We start from the raw sequence: 20,329 nt of genomic DNA, 5'->3' as shown, positions 1-20,329 counted from the left end.
TTGGTGGATTTTGAGCGAAGGTGGTTGATTCTTTCTCTATCATTTTTGGGGTTGGATTTGTGGTGTAAGTGATAGGTCCACCCATTTTGTTTTTTTGGTGGAATGTGATAATGGCACTTATCTAGTACGTTTACTTTCGAGAACATGTCAACCTTATAAATATAGGATATATCTTCTAGGAGAGTAGTCCAGTGCTCTCTAAGAGAGCTTTAAACTTGGTGGTCAGTCATTCAAAGACTTAAGCTTACGGGACGTTCTTCTCTTAAGTTTTGTAGGGCGACGAATTGTAAATGGCCATAATCGCATGCTAGACATATCTGCACTGCTCACAGATGATCAAGTAACTCAACCAGAAGGTTTGGGCAACGTTGCATTGATAATATAGATCGAAACACGTGAAACATAACATCCCCCCTCTGTATGTAATTATATATCAACGGCTCTGCGCCAACGTATTAAATCCATGTATAACGGCCTGCGATCATATAAACAACGCTGGGTATTCGGCATTCTCAAACTAAAACAAATCTTGCCTGACTCGATTGTTTGACGCTTGTCTCCCGAAGATCCATGTCTTAGACTTGCTGTTCTCCTTCCTTTCACCAACAAGACGTCCGCCCTATCTCTATTCGAAACTAAATTCATCTCCCTCCAAGTCACTCATTCTCCTAGCTCCATTTTTCAAACTCTCAATGACATGCCGTCTCTTTCGCAGCCGAAGTATTCTTTCCAAATATCAAGAAACCTACAAACGCACCAACTCCTACTGCAATCATAACCCATCCATTGTATGTCATGAAAAGCAACCTAAAACTCTATTAGTAACCCTCCACACAAAAGAAAGAGTAAATACTTACATCAACATAAACGCATAAAAATACTGGAAAGCATACAGCGCAGCTTTAATAACATGTGCTCTCTGACCTACTTCTTCTTGGTTGCGTCCTGCCCAGAGAAAAGGCGTATTTTCAGTAACATCATCCACTTAATTCACACACATAGTCTCAGCTTTTCATTCCACTGTTCCGGTATGAAAGTCGAGGGAGGACAAGCGCGCATGAGAGTAGGAAAGTATGAAAACTTACGCGTGATAGATCCTTGTTGTCTGTCGACCCAGGATTCATAGCGACGGGTCAGCGAGCGAATGCCTTCGTATCCGGCGGTGATGGCGACGACGCCAATGAGCGAAATGAGGAGGGAGAAGGTGGATCGGATGTGCCACCAGCGGAAGATTATACAGAGATTTTTGGCGTCCCAGGTGAAGAGCATCTGCAATTGGGATTAGTGATTGAGAAATCGAGAAAGTGTAGGAGAGTCAAGACACACGTTCATGGTACATTGATCGCCTCCCATATCCATCCCCATACCATGCATGCTGTGATCCATATGCGAATGATCCATTGTGAATTCCAACGTTACAGTATCTTGTATATTATCGAACTGATCGCGATCAATGAAGGAGATGGTGATTCGAGTTCGCGAGGATCCGTAAGAGTTCAATGAAAGAAGGTGATGATTTAGAAATGGATAACTATTAAATTGATTCTATATATATAGATATAGATATCTCGCTATCTACACTGTTGCTGGAAGACAGACTGGCGTAACTACCTAGGGATCAATTGCACCAATTACAGCGTGTTGTGAATCGATGGTGCAATGGTCCCCTAATTTACCTTCTCAAATGCGCTCACACTAATAAGCTAATAATAAAGCGCCAACAGCTTCTGTCTGACACAGAAAGCGGTACCCTGTATCACTCAAACAGAATCATACATTGATGAAAACATATATATTTTCAACATCTCGTAACGATATCAACTTGTGTAGAGACTCGGGTAACACAATGCTCATAACAAATTAACAGCTTACAGATATGTTCATCTCTCCTTTTTTTATTCGAAATAATGATTGTTCGATTTAACATTGAATATTAAGAAGAGCTGATAATAATGCACGGACATCGGCGTTACAGAAGATAAGCTATTCCATACTGTCGCAACCGGTTTCATCGGACGTGAGGGGCAAGACTCATCAATCGATCATTGAATTCCTAGAACTGAGCTTGGCAACACTCTACTTCGTATTCTACAACCTTGATAACTTCATTCAAGATGCTCACCAGTCCTTTAAACCTGCCCAAGTGGTAAGTTAATGTCAAGACGAAGACTAGGAAAAGAATCTGTTTTAACACTTTGATACGATAGGCTCGAAGAGAACTCTCATCTCTTGAAGCCTCCCGTTAACAACTACTGCGTGTACAATAAAGATGTGACGGTTATGGTACGATCATCATCACCCATCACTGTCTCAGACATTCCTAAGCTCCGCAGATTGTAGGAGGCCCCAATGCACGAACCGACTATCACATAAACGAGACCGCAGAATGGTTCTACCAGTACAAGGGAGCTATGATGTTGAAAGTGGTAGACGAAGGCGAATTTAGGGATATTATTATTGGGGAGGGAGAGATGTTTCTCTTGCCACCAAATACGCCGCATAATCCTGTGCGATTCGCAAATACTGTGGGTATTGTTCTAGAGCAACCTAGGCCACAGGGTTCGTTAGATAGGTTGAGGTGGTATTGTACAAACTGTCGCGAGGTGGTGGAGGAAGCTTCTTTCCATTGCACAGACTTGGGCACGCAAATCAAGGAAGCTGTGAATAGCTTCAAGGACAGTGAGGCTAGGAGGAAATGTAAGAAATGCGGGACAGTGGCAGAATCAGCGCCTCCGGTAGGATCTATCAAGGACCCAAATATCGCTTGATTGATGCAAAAAAAAAGGAATAATGAAATAACAAAGTCTTTCGCATGAAGTCTAAACTCTTATACATATTGTCGGGTATCCTAGTGTAAACAACCTATGTAAATTGCTCAAGTCTCCTTGAATTGGTATGTACTTGTCGACTCTTCCACTGCAACTTCAATCTTTCCTTCCTCCAACTCCTTACCCCCAACACTAATGCCCACTCGCATAACATCTCCGGGCTTCACAGATCCAACTCCTTTTGGTGTACCAGTCAAGACAATATCTCCCTTCTCCAAAGTCATCACCTTCGAGATATCGCTCAATATTCTAGGAATTCGGTATAACATCAATTCTGTAGAATCTTTCTGTCTGTGTTCATTGTTGACTGTGAGCCACACGGTAGCATTGTGAGGATCCGGAATTTGTGATTTGGAAATGATGTTGCTCATTGGGAGGAAGGTATCGAATCCCTTTGCGATATCCCATGGGAGACCCTTCTTCTTTGCTTCGTTTTGGGCGTTGCGAGCTGTCATATCAATGCTCATTGCGTAGCCTATGTGATCCGATGGTTAGAAATCAAATTGAGTCACCCATTCTAGCATACGCACTTTCGATCGAATCATAAGCTTCCTTCTCATTTTCTGCCTCGAGGTTCTTGACCTGCTTTCCCATGACCAAAGCCAATTCCACTTCATAATGCAAATCTACACCCTTGGGTCGAATGACAGGTCCACCATTTGGAGGGAGAATCGAGGAAGGTGGCTTGAGGAAGAAGAATGGCTGTTTGGGCTTGCTGTTGTTCAATTCCGTGATATGATCTCTGATTTTCGAATTAGTCCATCCAGACTAAATACTTTGAAGATACCCAATTGAGGAATCGTAAGAGGGATTTCAAGAAGCAATTCATGGCCGAGGGGGAAGAGGAGTGGGGGTAAACGTACGCGTAGTTTCTCCCGATACATACAACTTTTGAAGCACTCTTGAAAGGAGAAATGGTGGCAATGCCACGGCGGAAGATTATAGACATATTGAATGAAGTATCCAAAAATTCAAAAATTCAAAAATTCAAACTTCTGATGTAAAATCAAAAGGTGTGGTTGCTTGAAGCTCAGATAAGTGAGCAATTCATGTGGAGATCTTATTATTGTGACCCTCCAGGGAGACCCCGCTCGGCCACTGATGGGACGAGCTTCCGGGAGCTCTGATCGGTTCCGAGGATTGAAGACTTATTACATCTTTGTATGCAATATTGCAGATATACATGATGACATTGGTTCCTGAATTTTCAAATGGAACTTGGTCAATACCTAAAATGCCAAATTCTTCAAACCCTCGAGAACTTTCAATCAAGTATTGATTTAAATTATATTTGAGCATCTAACTCTTGGATTAAAAATAACTATTCACATCTGGTACTCCGAGCTTTCCAAGAGAACCTCTTCTCGTCACCTGTTGTCTCTTTTCCAATTGTTCATTCAACGCTTTATCGACCCTCTCCTGTGAAATTTTCATTCCCCTCTGACCCTTTTCTTGTAGCTTGTGTCGATTGTTATAATATGCTAGTAATGTCTTCGCCCGCATGAATTCTTCATCCCTCTGTGATATGATATGTTAGCTTTTCAATGAGACAGGGTAAAGTTTGTAACATACGCCGCTACTTTTCCTTCTTTGGAGGTGACGTTCTCGAGTTTCTGGGAGATCAGTTGAGTCCATAGACGAGTGTTTCCTGAGCGGAGGAGACGGCGACTGAAAAACAGTAGGTAGTGTGGGTATACGTCGACCGAGGCGATCAAATTTCGGCGTTGGTTGTGAGTGGATTGAAGTTTTTCTTTCGTCTATAGTGGCAGATACGGTGGAGAGGCTGCGTAAGAAGGAGAGAGTAGCTCTCGGTGGCTGCGCGCAAGGTTGGTTAGCACGTATACTCAGAGAAACATTGATATTGCGTGTGGGGATGCGCGTGGAGATGTGGGGAGCCATAGAATGTAATGCAAGGCTTTGGCATGCGGGCTGCAATGGGTTGAATGTGTTGACGAACTGCTTGCTTGAGGATATTAAGATCAGCGAGAACATGTGCGATCTGTAGCTTTGGCGGTGATGGAGTTGATGAGGAATCCATTCTGAAGAGGCTATGAATTCGATACTGCAGATGAAAAAGACTGTTTACTATTATGATTTATGATTCATGATTAATATGTAAGGTTATGGTGAGGAGGTGTTTGTGGAAAAGGTGTGAATATGTAAGTTTAGGTAACTTATGGGGTACCTTATCGGTTATCTCGGTCACTGCCGCATATATGCCGATAGTCCATCTAGAGCAAGTCTCGATAAGCGAGCATTAATCATTCTACTCAACTGAACCACCTCTAGAACAAGGTCGAGTTTATCACATGAACTAAGCCAGGACTCTACTTGTAGGACTATAAATCCTCTTGATCAATTTCTCCACTAGTATCCTAAGCCTCCTCCGTGATTGCGCGATGAGGAGTTTTGTTACATCCGGATTTTGAAAACAATCTTCAATTCCCATTGCTATCGCGGAAATGAAATGAGATTCAAATGTTGCATGACTTTAGTTGGGTATTTTCGTCAATAGCCGTACAAGTCGGCTGCTGATATCCATTAGATGGGCTGTGCTAACCGAAGCGCCCTCTACTTTGTAGTAAGTCGCAACGTAGAATTGTCTCCTTCCCTTCTCCCATGATTAGAACGCTCTGACTAGTTTAGCCCCTGGATTTACTGCCCTGACACTAGACAAACACAATTGTAGTCGACTAGGCGTTGACAGCTGCAACATAGCCGCGACATCATCGCTAAGAGTTATTAGTAGAGCTTCTTTTGGCACACGCTCCACGGCTAACCATCGTGATTAGACAGATTATGCGCAGGCATTCCTTTTCGGTGCACGCACTAATCCATGCCGGATCTCTGGAGATGGGACGTGTGAAGGTAACAGCAAAACGTTTCTAAGCTCTGACTTCGAACGCTGACCGAACACAGGGGGGGCTGTGGCCACGGTTAGTCACTACCATATAGCCCGGTAGATTTCATACCGGGAGATGCTCCATCTAGATGGATGCTGTTCTGACCATTTAGGACGGCTTCAATCAATGCCAATACATCTTAACCTTAATATTACCGTTGAACTATATATCTTATTAAACAGTTATTAGTTTAATAATTCTCGGGTCAAAATTATCTGTTAATTGATTGACAGATAGCTATTGATTCCGCATGAGAGAACTTGACTACAAACACAAACAATTGAAACCTGTAATTTTCAGTGTGGTGGGGTAGATACAATGTGATAACCGATATCCCTGCATCTTGCACAACCCTGTATCTTGCACACTTTTATTTATTGAATTAAAAATCGATTGTAAATTCAAAAATTGTTATAATAACTTCAAAACTAATATATAAAAGCTTCAAAAATATTATAAAACAAAATCAAATTTCTAAGAGATTTAAAATATAAAACAAAATAATAATCAATTTAAAATAACATTATTATAAGATATTAAAAATATAATAAAAAACTATATTAAAATCTATTTATAAAATTAAAAGTTATTTTTTCAAATTCTTTTATATTAACAATTTTTAAAAAAAGTTTAAATATTTAAAAAACATTAAGAATCAAGTTTTAAATAAGATTTTAAAAATTTATTTAATTTAATAAAAAATAAAAAAGATTTAAAATTTATTTTTAAAATTTATTTAATCTTTTTTCTATAAAAAGAAAAAGAAAACTTATACTTCAAATTAAAATTGTTAAATTTAATCTTTAATTATTATAAAAGAATATAATACTAAAATAACAAAATTATTTTAAAAATAATAAATAATTTAAAAATCAATATTAAATCTATTATAAATTAATAAATAAAATAAAATAAATTTCTGAAAATACTATTTATTTTTTAAAACTTCAAGATTATATATATTTTTTCTTCAAAAGAAATATATAATAAACTTATTTTTAAAAGATTTTTATTTAAAAAAATATTTTTAATTTCTTCAATATTTTTAAGAATTCCAAATTCGAAATTAATTTTTAATTTAATTCTATAATATTTTATTTTTGATATTGATATAAAAAATAATTATATATTTCAAAAACTATATCAAAAAACAAATTGTTTAAAAATATCTTATTATAATAATTCAAGATCTTTTCGAATTTTTAATATAAAGGCTTACTTTTTTAATTTTCTATATAAAAATAAATCAAAATTTCAAATTATTGAAAAAAAGAATAATTTTATTTATTTATATTATCAAATAAGTTAATATATAATATTTTAATATTGAAATATTATTACACTTTTTAGGTATTCTTAATATTTCAATTTTTGTTTTGAATAAAAATAATATGATTATATTTTAATAAAAAGTGTTAATAAAATATAATGATTAATCAATTATTAATTGAATTTAATATATCACTTTGAAAAGAAATAAAAGTGTGCAAGATACAGGGTTGTGCAAGATGTAGGGATATCGGTTCAGGGGTTGATAGTTGTAAGAAACGAATTGGAAAATAAATGGATTCAATGACATTGAATGATAACGATAAGATCAAAGTCATCCCCCAATCGTCTCTTCTTAACACATCGGCAATTTGGAGTATCACCAGAAACATTTGGTCTCAATCTTCTAAGATAGACCAATCATGGGAGAGTCTTCTGCAAGAGGTTAATGTTATAACGGACTCCCCTTTCGAAGGTATTAATAAGTAAGCGAAACTCAGCCGATGACTAGTGGCTTTCTTAGATCAACATGGGTAGTATTCGATATCTACACTTCCCGAAATGGTTGCGAGATTATAGCTAATGAGGAAGAAATGTGTGATGCTCATTGAAGATCCATGTATCAAAATATTCACATAGACCCCACGTCTACCTGCCACGCACATCTGAATGATGCACGAAGAAGAATTTTATCCTCCGCCGGCATCGCTCTGGTGATGCCATGATGGTATGAACCCCTCGATCAAAACCCCTCGCTCACACATGTGGTAAAGGCATTTCGTAGGTTGTCTGACTAATAACCCGGGTTCATGAATTAGACGAATTAGATGAATTAGATGAAATAGATGAAGTAGCTCCCGTCCCCCAACCGGCACTGGTTTTCTTTTGGCATATCATGACGCCAAAGAACCAATTGGTAAATTGAAATATTAATTGAGTGACTAATAGATTTTGATTGGCTCAATTCCAATCTTCTTCACACCTAATCGGGAATAAATCCAAGATATCCTTTGTTGGTTGGTTGGGATTGTCTATGCAGATCAAAAAGCGGGGCTAAGAAAATTTTGGTTCCAACCAGCCGGTCACACAATTCAAAAAAGACTCACACTCACATCACATATAAGAATAGAATCTTCAACCAGAATCGAGAAAAACCCTCATTGACACAAATCATCTCCAAATTTGAAAACCCCCAAGATACCATTTTGATTTCCCCAAACTTAACCGACAATGCTTAGAGACTTCGAACCTTCCAAACTTCAGGAATAACTTCAATCTGCTACAACAGAGGGGTTCATTATTCCTTTATTTACAATCCGACATCCAAAAGCTTATCAGAAAGCTACCCTAGGTAGATTATCAACCAAAAAATATCCATTGTCCAAAACTCACATTCTTTTTCCCACAAAAAGCCAAATCAACTTTGATTCAATTGGCAGGGTAAAGTGAAAACGGATCAGGTGGAAAAAATTACTTGAAAAGTTTAATTGAAACCTCAATTCGATATCATGGCGCTCGCAAACCGCTTCGCATATCGATCCTCGTCGCTCCTTCGTCAGTGCAAAGCTCCAGCTTTGCCTGCGAGAGCGTTCACTACCAGAGCTTCCATTAACGGTCTTGTGCACCGTCAACCGGCTCAAGTCTGGAAGAACAGCAAATATGCTAGACTTTTTTCCAGTTCGACACTCCTTAGGGATCAGTCACAAACCGCGCCCAGCGCTGAAGCATACTTGGCCAGCGGAGTTGTCAAGGGAGCTGCCAATCCAGTGAACGTGAAGAAGGTTCTGGTCATTGGAAGTGGTGGTTTGAGTATTGGTCAAGCAGGAGAATTCGATTATTCAGGTTGGTTCCCCAGATTTCAATCTTTGGCAGAATGAGTCATTTTTGGGCGTAAAAATCCTCTTCGTGCCAACTTAAATCCGGGCCATGTATTGTATTATGCTAACCCTTTTTTCAATCCAGGTTCTCAAGCATTGAAGGCCTTGAAAGAAGCTGGTGTAGCTTCTGTACTCATCAACCCAAATATTGCAACGATCCAAACTGCACACGTTCTTACCGATGAAGTTTACTATCTTCCAGTTACACCTGAATATGTCACATACGTTATCGAGCGCGAGAGACCAGATGGTATCTTCCTTACTTTCGGTGGTCAAACTGCTCTCAATCTCGGTGTACAAATGGAACGCATGGGTATTTTTGAGAGATATGGGGTAAAGGTTTTGGGTACCAGTATCAAGACTCTTGAGACCAGTGAGGACAGAGATCTCTTCGCCAAGGCTCTTGGTGAGATCAATATTCCAATTGCTCAATCTGTCGCTGTATCAACTGTGGATGAAGCTTTGGAGGCTGCAAAGGGTATTGGTTATCCAATCATTGTCCGTGCTGCCTATGCTCTTGGTGGTCTTGGTTCTGGGTTCGCAAACAACGAGGATGAACTTCGCAACATGGCTTCCAGGTCTTTGACTCTTTCCCCTCAAATTTTGGTTGAAAAGTCATTGAAGGGATGGAAAGAAGTTGAATATGAGGTTGTCAGAGATGCCAGTAACAACTGCATCACTGTCTGCAACATGGAAAACTTCGACCCTCTCGGCATCCACACTGGTGATTCTATCGTCGTCGCCCCTAGTCAGACTTTGAGCGACGAAGAATATCACATGCTTCGTTCTGCTGCTATCAAAATTGTGCGTCACTTGGGAGTTGTTGGAGAATGTAACGTTCAATATGCTTTGCAACCAGATGGATTAGACTACAGAGTTATTGAAGTCAACGCTCGTCTCTCCCGATCATCTGCTCTTGCCTCGAAAGCTACTGGTTACCCTCTTGCATATACTGCTGCTAAGATTGGACTTGGTCACACTCTTCCAGAGTTGCCAAACGCTGTCACCAAGACTACAACTGCCAACTTCGAGCCTTCCCTTGATTATATCGTCTCTAAGATTCCTAGATGGGATTTGTCAAAGTTCCAACACGTCAAGCGCGACATCGGCAGTGCCATGAAGTCTGTTGGTGAAGTTATGGCTATTGGTAGAACATTCGAAGAATCCATCCAAAAGGCCATTCGTCAAGTTGATCCAAGATTTGTCGGTTTCCAAGGAGATAAATTTGATGACCTCGACTACGAACTCCAGAACCCCACCGATCGTCGTTGGTTAGCCGTTGGACAAGCCATGCTTCACGAGAACTATTCTGTTGATCGTGTACATGACCTTACCAAGATTGACAAATGGTTCTTGTACAAGCTTCAGAACATTGTTGATTGCACCCACGAACTTGAGGATATTGGAAGCCTTGGTGGATTGAAGAAGGAAATCATTCAAAAAGCAAAGAAGTTAGGTTTCTCTGACAAACAGATTGCCAACGCCGTCAAGTCCACCGAAGATGAAGTCCGAGCTCTCAGAAAGAGCTTTGGTATTACTCCTTTCGTGAAGAGAATTGATACTTTGGCTGCTGAGTTCCCCGCTAACACGAACTACCTCTACACGACATACAATGCAACAACTCATGACGTTACATTTGAGGATAAGGGAACTATAATCTTGGGAAGTGGTGTATACAGAATTGGTAGCTCTGTTGAATTCGATTGGTGTGCCGTTAGTGCAACTCTTGCTTTGAAAGAAATGGGCAAGAAGACGGTCATGATTAACTGTAAGTTTCTCAACTCTAACTCTATAAAACAATGCTAACTCCTTGCAAGACAACCCGGAGACTTACAGTACTGATTTCGATACCGCCGATAAACTTTACTTCGAAGAATTGAGCTACGAACGTGTAATGGATATCTACGAACTTGAATCTGCCAGCGGAGTTGTTGTTTCTGTAGGCGGTCAACTCCCACAAAACATTGCTCTTCGTCTGCAAGAGTCAGGCGGAGCCAAGATCTTAGGAACAGACCCTAAGGATATTGACAAGGCAGAAGACAGACAAAAGTTTTCTGCAATCTTGGACAGCATCGGAGTTGATCAACCAGCATGGAAGGAACTCACCTCAGTTGCCGACGCAGAGGCTTTCGCCGATGAAGTCAGCTACCCAGTCCTCGTCCGCCCTTCATATGTATTGTCAGGTGCTGCCATGACTGTCATTAGAAGCAAGGATGAGCTTAAGGAGAAGCTCGAAGCCGCTAGTAACGTTTCGCCTGATCACCCAGTTGTTATCACCAAATTCATTGAAGGTGCCGAAGAGATTGATGTAGATGGTGTTGGATCTAACGGTCAACTCATTCTCCACGCTGTCAGTGAGCACGTTGAGCAAGCTGGTGTTCATTCCGGTGACGCTACTCTTGTTTTGCCTCCTGCTTCCCTTGATCAAACCACCATGGATCGTGTCAAGGAGATTGCCGAGAAGGTTGCCAAGGCCTGGAGCATTACCGGTCCTTTCAATATGCAAATTATCAAGGCCGAGGACCCTGCAGGTGGCCTTCCACAATTGAAGGTCATCGAATGTAACTTGCGTGCATCTCGTTCCTTCCCATTCGTCAGCAAGGTTCTCGGTGTCAACTTCATTGATGTCGCTACCAAGGCTCTTGTGGGCCAAAATGTCCCTGAACCCACCGATCTTATGGCTATCAAGCGTGATTACCTCGCTACTAAGGTTCCTCAATTCTCGTGGACTCGTCTTGCCGGTGCTGATCCATTCTTGGGCGTCGAGATGTCCAGTACTGGTGAGATTGCTTGCTTCGGTAAGGACCTCGTTGAGGCTTACTGGGCTTCTCTCCAATCAACCATGAACTTCCGTATGCCAGAACCAGGAGAGGGTCTTCTTTTCGGTGGTGATGTCACTAAGACTTCTCTTACTAAGATTGTTGACTACTTGTCTCCATTAGGCTACAAGCTCTATGCTGCCGAGCCTGAAGTCAAGAAGTTCTTGGAATCGACTGCTAAGGGTAATGTCAGTGTTGAGGTCATTGAATTCCCCAAGGAGGATAAGAGAGCTTTGAGAGAAGTTTTCAAGAAGTACGATATTCGTGGTGTCTTCAATCTTGCACTTGCTAGAGGCAAGACTGTTCAGGATACCGACTACGTCATGCGCAGAAACGCTGTCGACTTCGGTGTTCCTCTCTTCATGGAACCAAAGGTAAGATGCAATAGATTCATTCCTAATACATCGTTTACTAATCATTCTTTAGACTGCTGAGCTCTTTGCCCAATGTATGAACGAGAAACTTCCTCGCAAGGAAGGTATTCCAGGAGAAGTTCGCAGATGGTCTGATTTCATCGGTGGTAAGCCATTGTAGATTGTTTGCTCAACAATGCGTGAACAAAACAAATGATCGCAAATATGTCTGTATGTCTAGCGTGTAGAAGATATCCAATAGTAATTATGATTGAAAATCAAGTTTATAATCCGGGAAGGCCAGCCAGAGGGGATATTATAATATCTGCATTTAAGTTAATTCATGCATGCCATGCCTTCAGTCCGCGAAATCCACATGACTGCAGAAGAAGTCAACTTACGGAGTGAGATACTTGGGCTGAGAAGTTAGCCCGGCATCTAAGCGGCTCTTGAAAGCGTCAATTTCTATGAAGCTTGGTCAATAAAAGCTTACATTCTGTTTGCCGCACATATAAATTCCCACTGCGAAGCCCCTCGAAAAGCTTCAAATTTTCCTTTAACAAAAGCAAATTAAACCAAACTTCATACCTCTTTAGAATACAAATAAGTTGCTCTATTTCTCAAGGTCCCAAATATTACCGTTTGATGCAATTTTTGAACGAAATATACAACCCATATATTGATATAAAAGATAGTGAAGAGCTTCTCCAACGAATGAGTTTGGAAGATGAGTGCTTTGCAAGATTTGGTGACGACTACGATGTCAAGATGGTGCTCCATTTCATATGTTCATTAAGCAATGGGTGGGAAGGTGAGATTTAGCATTGTGCCTGTCGCTTTTGCCCTTCAGATCGTTTGGTCTTGACTGATGAAACTTGGGGAAAGGCTGAATGGCAACATCCGATTGGTTTCTGATGGGGTAGTATACATACGTCTTTAGTTGTTGATTTTATCAAAATTTATGATGTTGAATACGAGCTTGAATTTAGTGCTGAATAATTCGGAATGATGTGTTAAATCAATACAAAGATTGCGACAATAGTCTCACTATGCTAATCGCAAGACGGTCATATATTCATTTTTGATTCAGAACAAATTTGGATTTATGAGAAAATATCGAAAATGCTTGGTTGGAAGAGTATTACAGCGCGGAAGGACTTTTGTTGAGCGGGCACAGTTGGGACTTCTTGAGGGGAGTATCATCATGTAGAAATGTGAGTGTATGCATACAGTACGCGGAATGAAAGTGAGCAAGCACTGATCAAAACACATAGTAGAAGATATTTAGATAGAAGGAAGGTTAACAATAAATGCGGCTTATACGTTGATCAAGTTAATCTGCTGCAACAGTTCTGGATCCCAAACAAACCTCTTTCAGACCAGCAGATTTACTATGAGCATCTACGCCGTCAATCCAGAATAAGAAAACGATTCATACTTGTTTTTGCGCCTCGAATCATACTCTGAATTTCATCTTCTGAATCTGTATAGACTGGAGCTATCAAGACGGAGCTTCTTGAGGCCATGCGAGAAGGGAGGTGAGATGATAGACTCAAGCATCATTTCTGAAATTGGCAACCTCGCATACTTGTTTGATATCCAGAGAACACCGCAAGACATACAATATGAACAATTGAAACGGCCATTGGGGGGGGGGCTACCGTAGACTATGAAATGCCGAAGAGAAACTGTGTGAATGATCTAAACTGTTCACACTTGTATGGTAAAAGCATGGCGAGGACACTTCCCCTCCTACATCGTACTCCTCTACTTTCATCCCAGTCCCAGAAAATACTCTCCTGCCTCCTACCAAGAACGATAGGAACGTCTGGAACTACTTAGGTACCTTACGATTCCACATGAAATAGAGCATGGCTAGATATGTATATGAAAAGAGGACAATTTCTGAAAGCATTCTGCGGCCCTGTCTGTCTCACGCTTCATGGTTCGACTTAGATAATACTCGCCCTTCATCAGCGACCATGGCATACATCTGAAATGGAAAAACAATCATATAAAACTAATCAACATTGTGGAGAACAAATAGTTTCCATTTATTTTACTTCGCTTTGCAGGACATTTCGATATTTGCAACGAGTCATTTGGTGCAATCACTGCTTACATAATGAAGTCATGCTGTGTGACGATATGCGGTAGAACGCGCTTTATTTACTGGGGTATTTTATTATCTTGCGAGCTCATTTCCCGACTCCAATCACTCTGTATAATACACTCAACCACATCTCATCCTAGTATCAATAGCCTCTAACAGCCGCCGCCATGGCTTCCGTCGATGCGAAGCTGCTGAAGTCGACCAAGTTTCCACCCGAATTCAATCAGAAAGTCGACTTTCAGAAGGTTAATTTGGAGGTAATGAAAAAGTACGTTCAAACGAGCTTGGAGATACCAGACCAAGGGAATAGCAAGCTGACCTTATTGTGCAACGTAGATGGATCGCAGGAAAGATATCAGATATATTAGGAGCTGAAGATGATGTTGTCATTGAACTGTGCTTTAATCTCATCGAGGGTTCACGATATGTAGGTATCATCTGAATAATTTAACATACACCAATCTAATGTTGACTGCAGCCGGATATCAAAAAGTTACAAATATCACTTACCGGCTTTCTCGACAAGGATACACCGGGGTTTTGCAAGGAGTTGTGGAAACTTTGTCTCAGTGCGCAGGCCAGTCCTCAAGGTGTTCCCAAAGAACTTCTCGAGGCGAAAAAGTTGGAACTTATACAGGAAAAGGTGCAAACACTTCAAAAGGTTATAGGGATTACTGACTAATACTTGTTCAGATACAAGCCGAGCAAGCTGCAGACGATGCACGTCGGCGTCGCGAAGACGGTGAACGGAGAGATCGCGACATGCACGCAATAAGAGATCGCGAACGAGGTGATCGCGGCGGACGTGGGCGGGGAGGAGGAGATAGCTGGCGTGGTGGTCGCGGGGATCGAGATTTTGATCGAAGTGGTGGCAGAGGGTTCGATCGAAGAGGTCCAAGATATTCGAGGTCGCCACGCGGAGCGCGAGACAATAGAGTCTATGTCCTACCACCTCGAAGCGACACTTACGTTCCCGCAACTCGTGACAGACGAGGCGAAAGGCGAAGACCATCTTTATCACGTTCTAGGTCGCCTTCAAGATCAAAGTCCCCATCACGATCTCCACCAAGACGACGCAGTCGGTCAGCTTCAGAATCTAGGTCACCATCACCTCGTAGGCGCAGGTCTAGATCGCCAGAAAGGCGCAACCGTGGGAGGGGTGGTAGAGGACGCGCGAGGAGCCTAGAGAGAAGGCCACGCCGCAGATCTCCTTCGACTTCAAAATCTCGCTCTCCACCTCGAAAGCGGAGAAGAGCTTCGACGGAATCCTTGAGTCGTTCTCCACCTCCAAAGTCTCGCAGATACCGTCGTCGCAACACGAGTTCTAGATCTAGATCTCGCTCCTCATCTCCCTCATTAAGCCGAAGCCCAACTCCACGGAAGAGAACAGCCTCACCCTCAAGTCCTGTCAGAAAAGATAGACGAGGCAGTCGCGATGCGAGGCGACTATCGCGAAGCATTAGCCGAAGCGCCTCTCCCCCTGCTAGACGTCGTAGGGATTCTTCGAAGGATGAAGCCCGTAATGGAAGGAATGATAGTGGAAAGAGACGTCGTTCTCTGCAAAGATATGAAACCACAAGCCGAAGAAGAAGGAATAGTTCTTCAGATGTAGAGGATGGAAGAAACAAGAGGGCTGATACTGAAGAAAAAAGTGACAGGGGATCACCAACTCGAGACGTCGAAGCCAATAAAACAGCTGGATCTGCCGAACCTGCACAGGTAGGTAGTGATTCGTAAGGCAAGGGGAGAATCTCGTTTGTATCGAAAGAAAACCCGACTTAATTTACGTCGTTATCTCGCTGACCCGTCCTTTTGGCATCAGAATTTGAGAAAAGATCCGCAGAAGTTAGCCGCCGAATTGCGAGAGAAATTGTTAAGGGAAAAGATTAAGAAGATGAGAACTTCGAGTTCCACCGAACATTCAATAACTCATGCTAACGCTCATTGAGGAACATATCAATCGATTCAGGCATACAAGGGCTATGGCAATAGGTTTATACTGGCACATAAAAGGAAATACATTTGCAACATTAGTTCTACCTGCAAAACGTGATGCTACAACCAATTTCAACCTTCAAGAATTGACCTGTCCCATACCTTTTTTAAAAACTTCAGATAATTGCTTTTCGAACTTGGATTATGACAGGTAAGTTGATAGTTGACATTGCAGCTGGACAATTGAGTCCGATCCAACTCGATTCAATATGTGTAATAGACAGACCTCTATGAGAGCCTAGCCCCAGAAAACTGGATGAGAGTTGAACGCGGAGCTCCAGACAATTTTTATTACTGGTTAATCTTCAGCCCTATCCCAACCCGCAGCTTCGATAAGCGGATAAGACCAAAAAAGCTCTCATTTTATGTCCGTGCGTCAGTTTCTATTCTGTATCCCTTGCCCAAGCTTCCTGCTCCTTTTTCGGGGCCCAAACCATTATACAATCACATCTCAGCTATCTCGCGCAACTCACCAATCAATCAGCATGGACTCGAATAAACCTTCTACAGCTCTTGGTACCGCCTCAAAGGAAAATCGCTCGGCGGACCCCACAGCAGGCCTTCCTTACTACGACGAAACACGTCGAAAGCTTAAACAATTATTAGAGCAAAAGAAGAATCTCGAGCGGGTTTTGGCGCTCAGTGAAGAGGCAATCTTTAGAAAGGAGACGGAGTATCTGGATGAGACTCCGCAGGGAAATATCATAACTGGATTCGATGGGTACGCGAAAGGTGCGAGTGTGGGAGGAGTGGGAAGAGGTGCTGGAACGGGAAGAAAGAGTACGGCGGTGGGAGGGACGGATAGACCATTTAGTGGGAGTTCGCATAGCTGGAAGATCAATGTTGTGAGTTGAGCTGTTTTATTCGAGAATTTCTTTGTTGTGATAGCAGGGCTGCAGAGACAATGGGTGGTACAATGATTCGAATAAATGCGCATGCTGTGCATAAAGTACGGAAGTTGGGGAAACTCGGAGAGGGGCAATTGGGTAGGCGACTAACAGGAACCTCGAAATAGGATTCTCCATTACCTTCGGGAGCTTCAACCCCAGTTGCTGCTATGGCTCCGACGCCCTTGTCGATGAGTTTTCCAAAGAATGGCGACGGCGCATCGAATCATGCAACGCCCACATCTGCTTCTTCGGGGAAAGGGAAAAAGAATAAGAAGATGGCGGGGGGTGACGATAGTGAAACAGATACGAGGGAAAATACGGGAAATAAAAAGGCGAGGACTAATTTTGGGGCTGCGAGGAAATAGGAGACGGGTGGCTTAAATGGGACTATTGTGTTGTGATTGTTACATTTCGGAATTGGGATTGGGAAGGTGAAATTGATCATGTAGGAATTGGGAGTTTACATTGGATTCTCGGAATGGAGGAATGGGGGATCTGGAGTCTGGAGTCTGGGAGGCGTTTTGGCAAATTTGAAAAGAGGAGTTAGCTGGTGTATGTTATGGTACCTATGGAGTCTCGAAGGAATCTGCAGCTACATGGGAAGTGATCGATTTTCAGAACTGGGGGAGTATCGGGTTGCATATGAACCTTCAAGAGCTGGATACACCGGATCTAGGGGTCTTATCAAGAAGGGAAGCCATTGGCGAATCTTTACACTCTTCAAACTTGCCTACCTTTCTTTATTTAAGATATGATTGAATCGGCTTTAGAAAATTAACGTATTCAAGGCACCACCTCATCACTGTCCCCACCGAATCCAAAACTAAATCCCCCAGCCTCCCCATCCCCATTCCCAGTCGCAACAGCCTCGTCCCACTTCCTCTTCCTTCCTTCTGCTTTCCTCTCCAGCTCCCCCATGGCCTCATCCAGTAACTCAGGATACTCCTTTTTCATGCCCTCCACAAACATCGTGTACGGATCCGTCACCTCTTTCTTAAACCCCGAAACCTGATCTGCTTTATCCTTCAAAAAGGCCAGCACACCCACCAAATGCGCGCGCGGCACAAAATTCTGAGTTATAGCTATACTGGCATCCAGATTAACTACCAAATGCCACCACCCACTGGGTACATGCAGGACTTCCCCAGCAGCACACACGCCTTCGATACATCCGGGCGTGCGACGCGCCTCAGAGTGGAAACCTAGGAGCCATTCGGCAATGGACAGGGGAGATGTGACTTCGGATTGATCGGAGCTGACGTATACGCCTGGTGGGGGAGGCGAAGAAGGGGTGGAGGGAAACATGATCCAGTATTTTGAGCCGCGGAGAACGGCGTTCCAGGCGGAGGTGGCGTTGGGATCTTTGTGATAGGTTGAGCCTGAGCGGGCGGGGCCAATGATAAGCCATTTGTCGTCGGGACGGTTGGGTCCAAAGACCTGGAAGAGATCTTCGCCGAAACAGGAGGGGATTTGGTAGGGTGGGGCGGAGCTGGCTGGGGGAGTGGAGAGGTTCATTTTGGAGAGGAAGTCGCGGTCGAAGAGGTAGAGGGGAGATTCGTCGGCGCTGTGGTTCATGTATTGGATGTAGGTTTTGAGAGACCAGTCGACGGCTTCGGCACGGAATTTGATGTCGCTGTATTGGTGGAGGAGCGCTTCGGTGTCCCAGGAATGATAGGCGGGCCATTCTTTCACTGGGGCAGTGAGGATGAAGGGTTTGTCGCTCCAGGTTGAGGTGAATTCTTCGGGGGTCAGGTTTTCGAGGCGGGGAATTTGGTTCTTGAGAGGGATGTTGGTTGTGTAAGGGGTTAGTGGGGTGTGGGTGCAGAGAAATGGTCGGTATAAGACGTCGGAGAAGACATTGTTACATTGGACTTTTGAGAGTTGGCTTTCTTCTATGTTGAGGAATGTTGCACGCCATGAACCTCGCCATTCAAAGGTACCTGATTTGGATACTGGGGACCTACGTTTTGGTTAGCAGTCAAATTAGGTGAAGATTGGTAGCACATGAGTGCAGATAATTGTGGTTTAAGAGTGACATGTATATTTTAGTTGCTCTATATGATTTCTCCAGCTGAAGGGTTTGGTATATTTGTAGAATGTCACTTGATATGTTGTAATCTCCCTGACTGTGAATATTCGAATCTTCAAAGTATCACTTGATGTGTTGGAGCCTTCGATCGCTAAGTAATTTCTATGGATATAGAATGTCCCAACTACATGAATGGTGAATAAATCCCACTATTGCTTCGATAGAAAATACAAATGATCCTTTCTCGTTTCCAAACTAGCCAATAAGTAGGAGTTTATGAAAATCATTCCCCTGCTCGAAATGTGACAAAGAGTCATCTTTTTGAATATCTAAACGCGAGTAATTTCAAAGGAATGACTCCTATTGTCTTTCTCTACCATGACTCCAACCTCCCAAAGCAGAAATGACGTCTCAAAGGTTTGATACGATTCAATAAAACAAAATGAAAAAGAGAATCAAAATTACTCACTCAATAAATACAGGTTTCCAAAGTTCCTCCGATCGAGTGAATGCATATAAGAATTTGCAAGTTGAACCCAGCAAGGCCAACAATTCAGGATCCAAAGATTCTAATAATATGGCCACAACTTCATCCGGCAAAATCTGAAAAGACCCAATCGCGTAACGAGCATTGCTGTTGGCTGTATATTGATTTCCTGAAGGCTTGACACCTAACGGATGAGGTGGGATGGATACAGATGACTCTTCGATCTCTGCTGACTCGAATACTGGTATAGTATTGCTATGGCCACTAGGCTGGATTGGAGTTGCAAAATCTAGACTGGATGCCGATTTCATGGTTGATATCAAAGTTTGGAAGGGGAAGTAAAGGTAAGAGGAAGGGGAAGAAGAGAGAAAATCAATATGCAAGTTGAGGTGTTCAGTAAAATTGTGTACGAGGTTTATGTATGGGTATGAAGTAGATGAGGAGGTGAAGAAAGATAAAGATAAGGAGTGAATTATATTTTTAATTTTTTTACAATCGAATGTATATAATATATATTTTTTCTCTTCGCCATGCTGTGAGTGGTCCGTGGAGCAAAAAAGATGGAGGGGGTGGATCGCCACTTTAACAGTTTGAAGGTGGCTGATGAAGTGGCACTGCACTGTACCTAGGTAGGTACCTACCTACTCCAGCTGTCTGAGACTGTTTAACAGATGTGGCTTTTTACAATATTTGATGGTTCCAAGGTTATCTTCTACCTAGAGATATTTGCAGGTGTACAGTAGTAACTATTGAATAACGTTTATTA

General features: G+C 42.3%; 8 protein-coding genes across 8 annotated transcripts; 4 read left to right on the top strand and 4 right to left on the bottom strand.

The window, feature by feature from the left end:
- Positions 1-341: 341 nt before the first annotated feature.
- EAF01_000028 (uncharacterized protein) lies at positions 342-1,644 on the bottom strand. Its single transcript, XM_038908278.1, has 4 exons — positions 1,327-1,644; positions 1,086-1,269; positions 858-984; positions 342-807 (listed from the first exon to the last, which is right to left on the bottom strand). Exons 1-4 carry the CDS (start codon positions 1,399-1,401, stop codon positions 690-692), a joined length of 504 nt encoding a protein of 167 aa, XP_038775184.1. The 5' UTR covers positions 1,402-1,644; the 3' UTR covers positions 342-689.
- An 89-nt stretch (positions 1,645-1,733) lies between these two features.
- On the top strand, positions 1,734-2,815 carry EAF01_000027 (uncharacterized protein). Its single transcript, XM_038908277.1, has 3 exons — positions 1,734-2,146; positions 2,208-2,283; positions 2,334-2,815. Exons 1-3 carry the CDS (start codon positions 2,115-2,117, stop codon positions 2,766-2,768), a joined length of 543 nt encoding a protein of 180 aa, XP_038775183.1. The 5' UTR covers positions 1,734-2,114; the 3' UTR covers positions 2,769-2,815.
- Positions 2,816-2,875: 60 nt separating this feature from the next.
- EAF01_000026 (uncharacterized protein) lies at positions 2,876-3,777 on the bottom strand (the record flags this gene model as incomplete). Its single annotated transcript, XM_038908276.1, has 3 exons — positions 2,876-3,303; positions 3,359-3,570; positions 3,692-3,777. The coding sequence occupies 3 exons, from the start codon at positions 3,775-3,777 to the stop codon at positions 2,876-2,878; spliced, it is 726 nt and encodes a 241-aa protein (XP_038775182.1).
- Positions 3,778-4,139: 362 nt separating this feature from the next.
- On the bottom strand, positions 4,140-4,866 carry EAF01_000025 (uncharacterized protein; the record flags this gene model as incomplete). Its single annotated transcript, XM_038908275.1, has 3 exons — positions 4,140-4,346; positions 4,401-4,643; positions 4,786-4,866. The coding sequence occupies 3 exons, from the start codon at positions 4,864-4,866 to the stop codon at positions 4,140-4,142; spliced, it is 531 nt and encodes a 176-aa protein (XP_038775181.1).
- A 3,272-nt stretch (positions 4,867-8,138) lies between these two features.
- Positions 8,139-12,398, top strand: EAF01_000024 (uncharacterized protein). Its single transcript, XM_038908274.1, has 4 exons — positions 8,139-8,842; positions 8,963-10,645; positions 10,695-12,070; positions 12,123-12,398. Exons 1-4 carry the CDS (start codon positions 8,509-8,511, stop codon positions 12,228-12,230), a joined length of 3,501 nt encoding a protein of 1,166 aa, XP_038775180.1. The 5' UTR covers positions 8,139-8,508; the 3' UTR covers positions 12,231-12,398.
- A 1,931-nt stretch (positions 12,399-14,329) lies between these two features.
- EAF01_000023 (uncharacterized protein) lies at positions 14,330-16,110 on the top strand (the record flags this gene model as incomplete). Its single annotated transcript, XM_038908273.1, has 5 exons — positions 14,330-14,430; positions 14,499-14,589; positions 14,641-14,805; positions 14,856-15,881; positions 15,985-16,110. The coding sequence occupies 5 exons, from the start codon at positions 14,330-14,332 to the stop codon at positions 16,108-16,110; spliced, it is 1,509 nt and encodes a 502-aa protein (XP_038775179.1).
- Positions 16,111-16,642: 532 nt separating this feature from the next.
- On the top strand, positions 16,643-17,412 carry EAF01_000022 (uncharacterized protein; the record flags this gene model as incomplete). Its single annotated transcript, XM_038908272.1, has 2 exons — positions 16,643-17,002; positions 17,173-17,412. The coding sequence occupies 2 exons, from the start codon at positions 16,643-16,645 to the stop codon at positions 17,410-17,412; spliced, it is 600 nt and encodes a 199-aa protein (XP_038775178.1).
- Positions 17,413-17,830: 418 nt separating this feature from the next.
- EAF01_000021 (uncharacterized protein) lies at positions 17,831-19,874 on the bottom strand (the record flags this gene model as incomplete). Its single annotated transcript, XM_038908271.1, has 2 exons — positions 17,831-19,007; positions 19,546-19,874. 2 exons carry the CDS (start codon positions 19,872-19,874, stop codon positions 17,831-17,833), a joined length of 1,506 nt encoding a protein of 501 aa, XP_038775177.1.
- Positions 19,875-20,329: the final 455 nt, after the last annotated feature.

This window comes from Botrytis porri, assembly GCF_014898465.1.
Source record: "Botrytis porri strain MUCL 3234 chromosome Unknown BPOR_001, whole genome shotgun sequence".
NCBI classification, from domain to species: Eukaryota; Fungi; Ascomycota; class Leotiomycetes; order Helotiales; family Sclerotiniaceae; genus Botrytis; species Botrytis porri.
Note: the sequence above shows the minus strand (reverse complement) of the source record. Positions and strands in the feature narration are given on the sequence as shown.

Excerpts from the sequence above, each read along its gene's own strand:
- EAF01_000027 (XM_038908277.1), top strand. The coding sequence starts at position 2,115 with ATGCTCACCAGTCCTTTAAACCTGCCCAAGTG. Across the intron at positions 2,147-2,207 it reads CCTTTAAACCTGCCCAAGTG|GCTCGAAGAGAACTCTCATC; the intron begins GTAAGTTAATGT and ends TTGATACGATAG. Across the intron at positions 2,284-2,333 it reads ATAAAGATGTGACGGTTATG|ATTGTAGGAGGCCCCAATGC; the intron begins GTACGATCATCA and ends TAAGCTCCGCAG.
- EAF01_000028 (XM_038908278.1), bottom strand. The coding sequence starts at position 1,401 with ATGGATCATTCGCATATGGATCACAGCATGCATGGTATGGGGATGGAT. Across the intron at positions 1,270-1,326 it reads GCGATCAATGTACCATGAAC|ATGCTCTTCACCTGGGACGC; the intron begins GTGTGTCTTGAC and ends TCCCAATTGCAG. Across the intron at positions 808-857 it reads TTTTATGCGTTTATGTTGAT|GTTGCTTTTCATGACATACA; the intron begins GTAAGTATTTAC and ends ATAGAGTTTTAG.
- EAF01_000024 (XM_038908274.1), top strand. The coding sequence starts at position 8,509 with ATGGCGCTCGCAAACCGCTTCGCATATCGATCCTCGTCGCTCCTTCGT. Across the intron at positions 8,843-8,962 it reads AGGAGAATTCGATTATTCAG|GTTCTCAAGCATTGAAGGCC; the intron begins GTTGGTTCCCCA and ends TTTTCAATCCAG. Across the intron at positions 10,646-10,694 it reads GAAGACGGTCATGATTAACT|ACAACCCGGAGACTTACAGT; the intron begins GTAAGTTTCTCA and ends ACTCCTTGCAAG.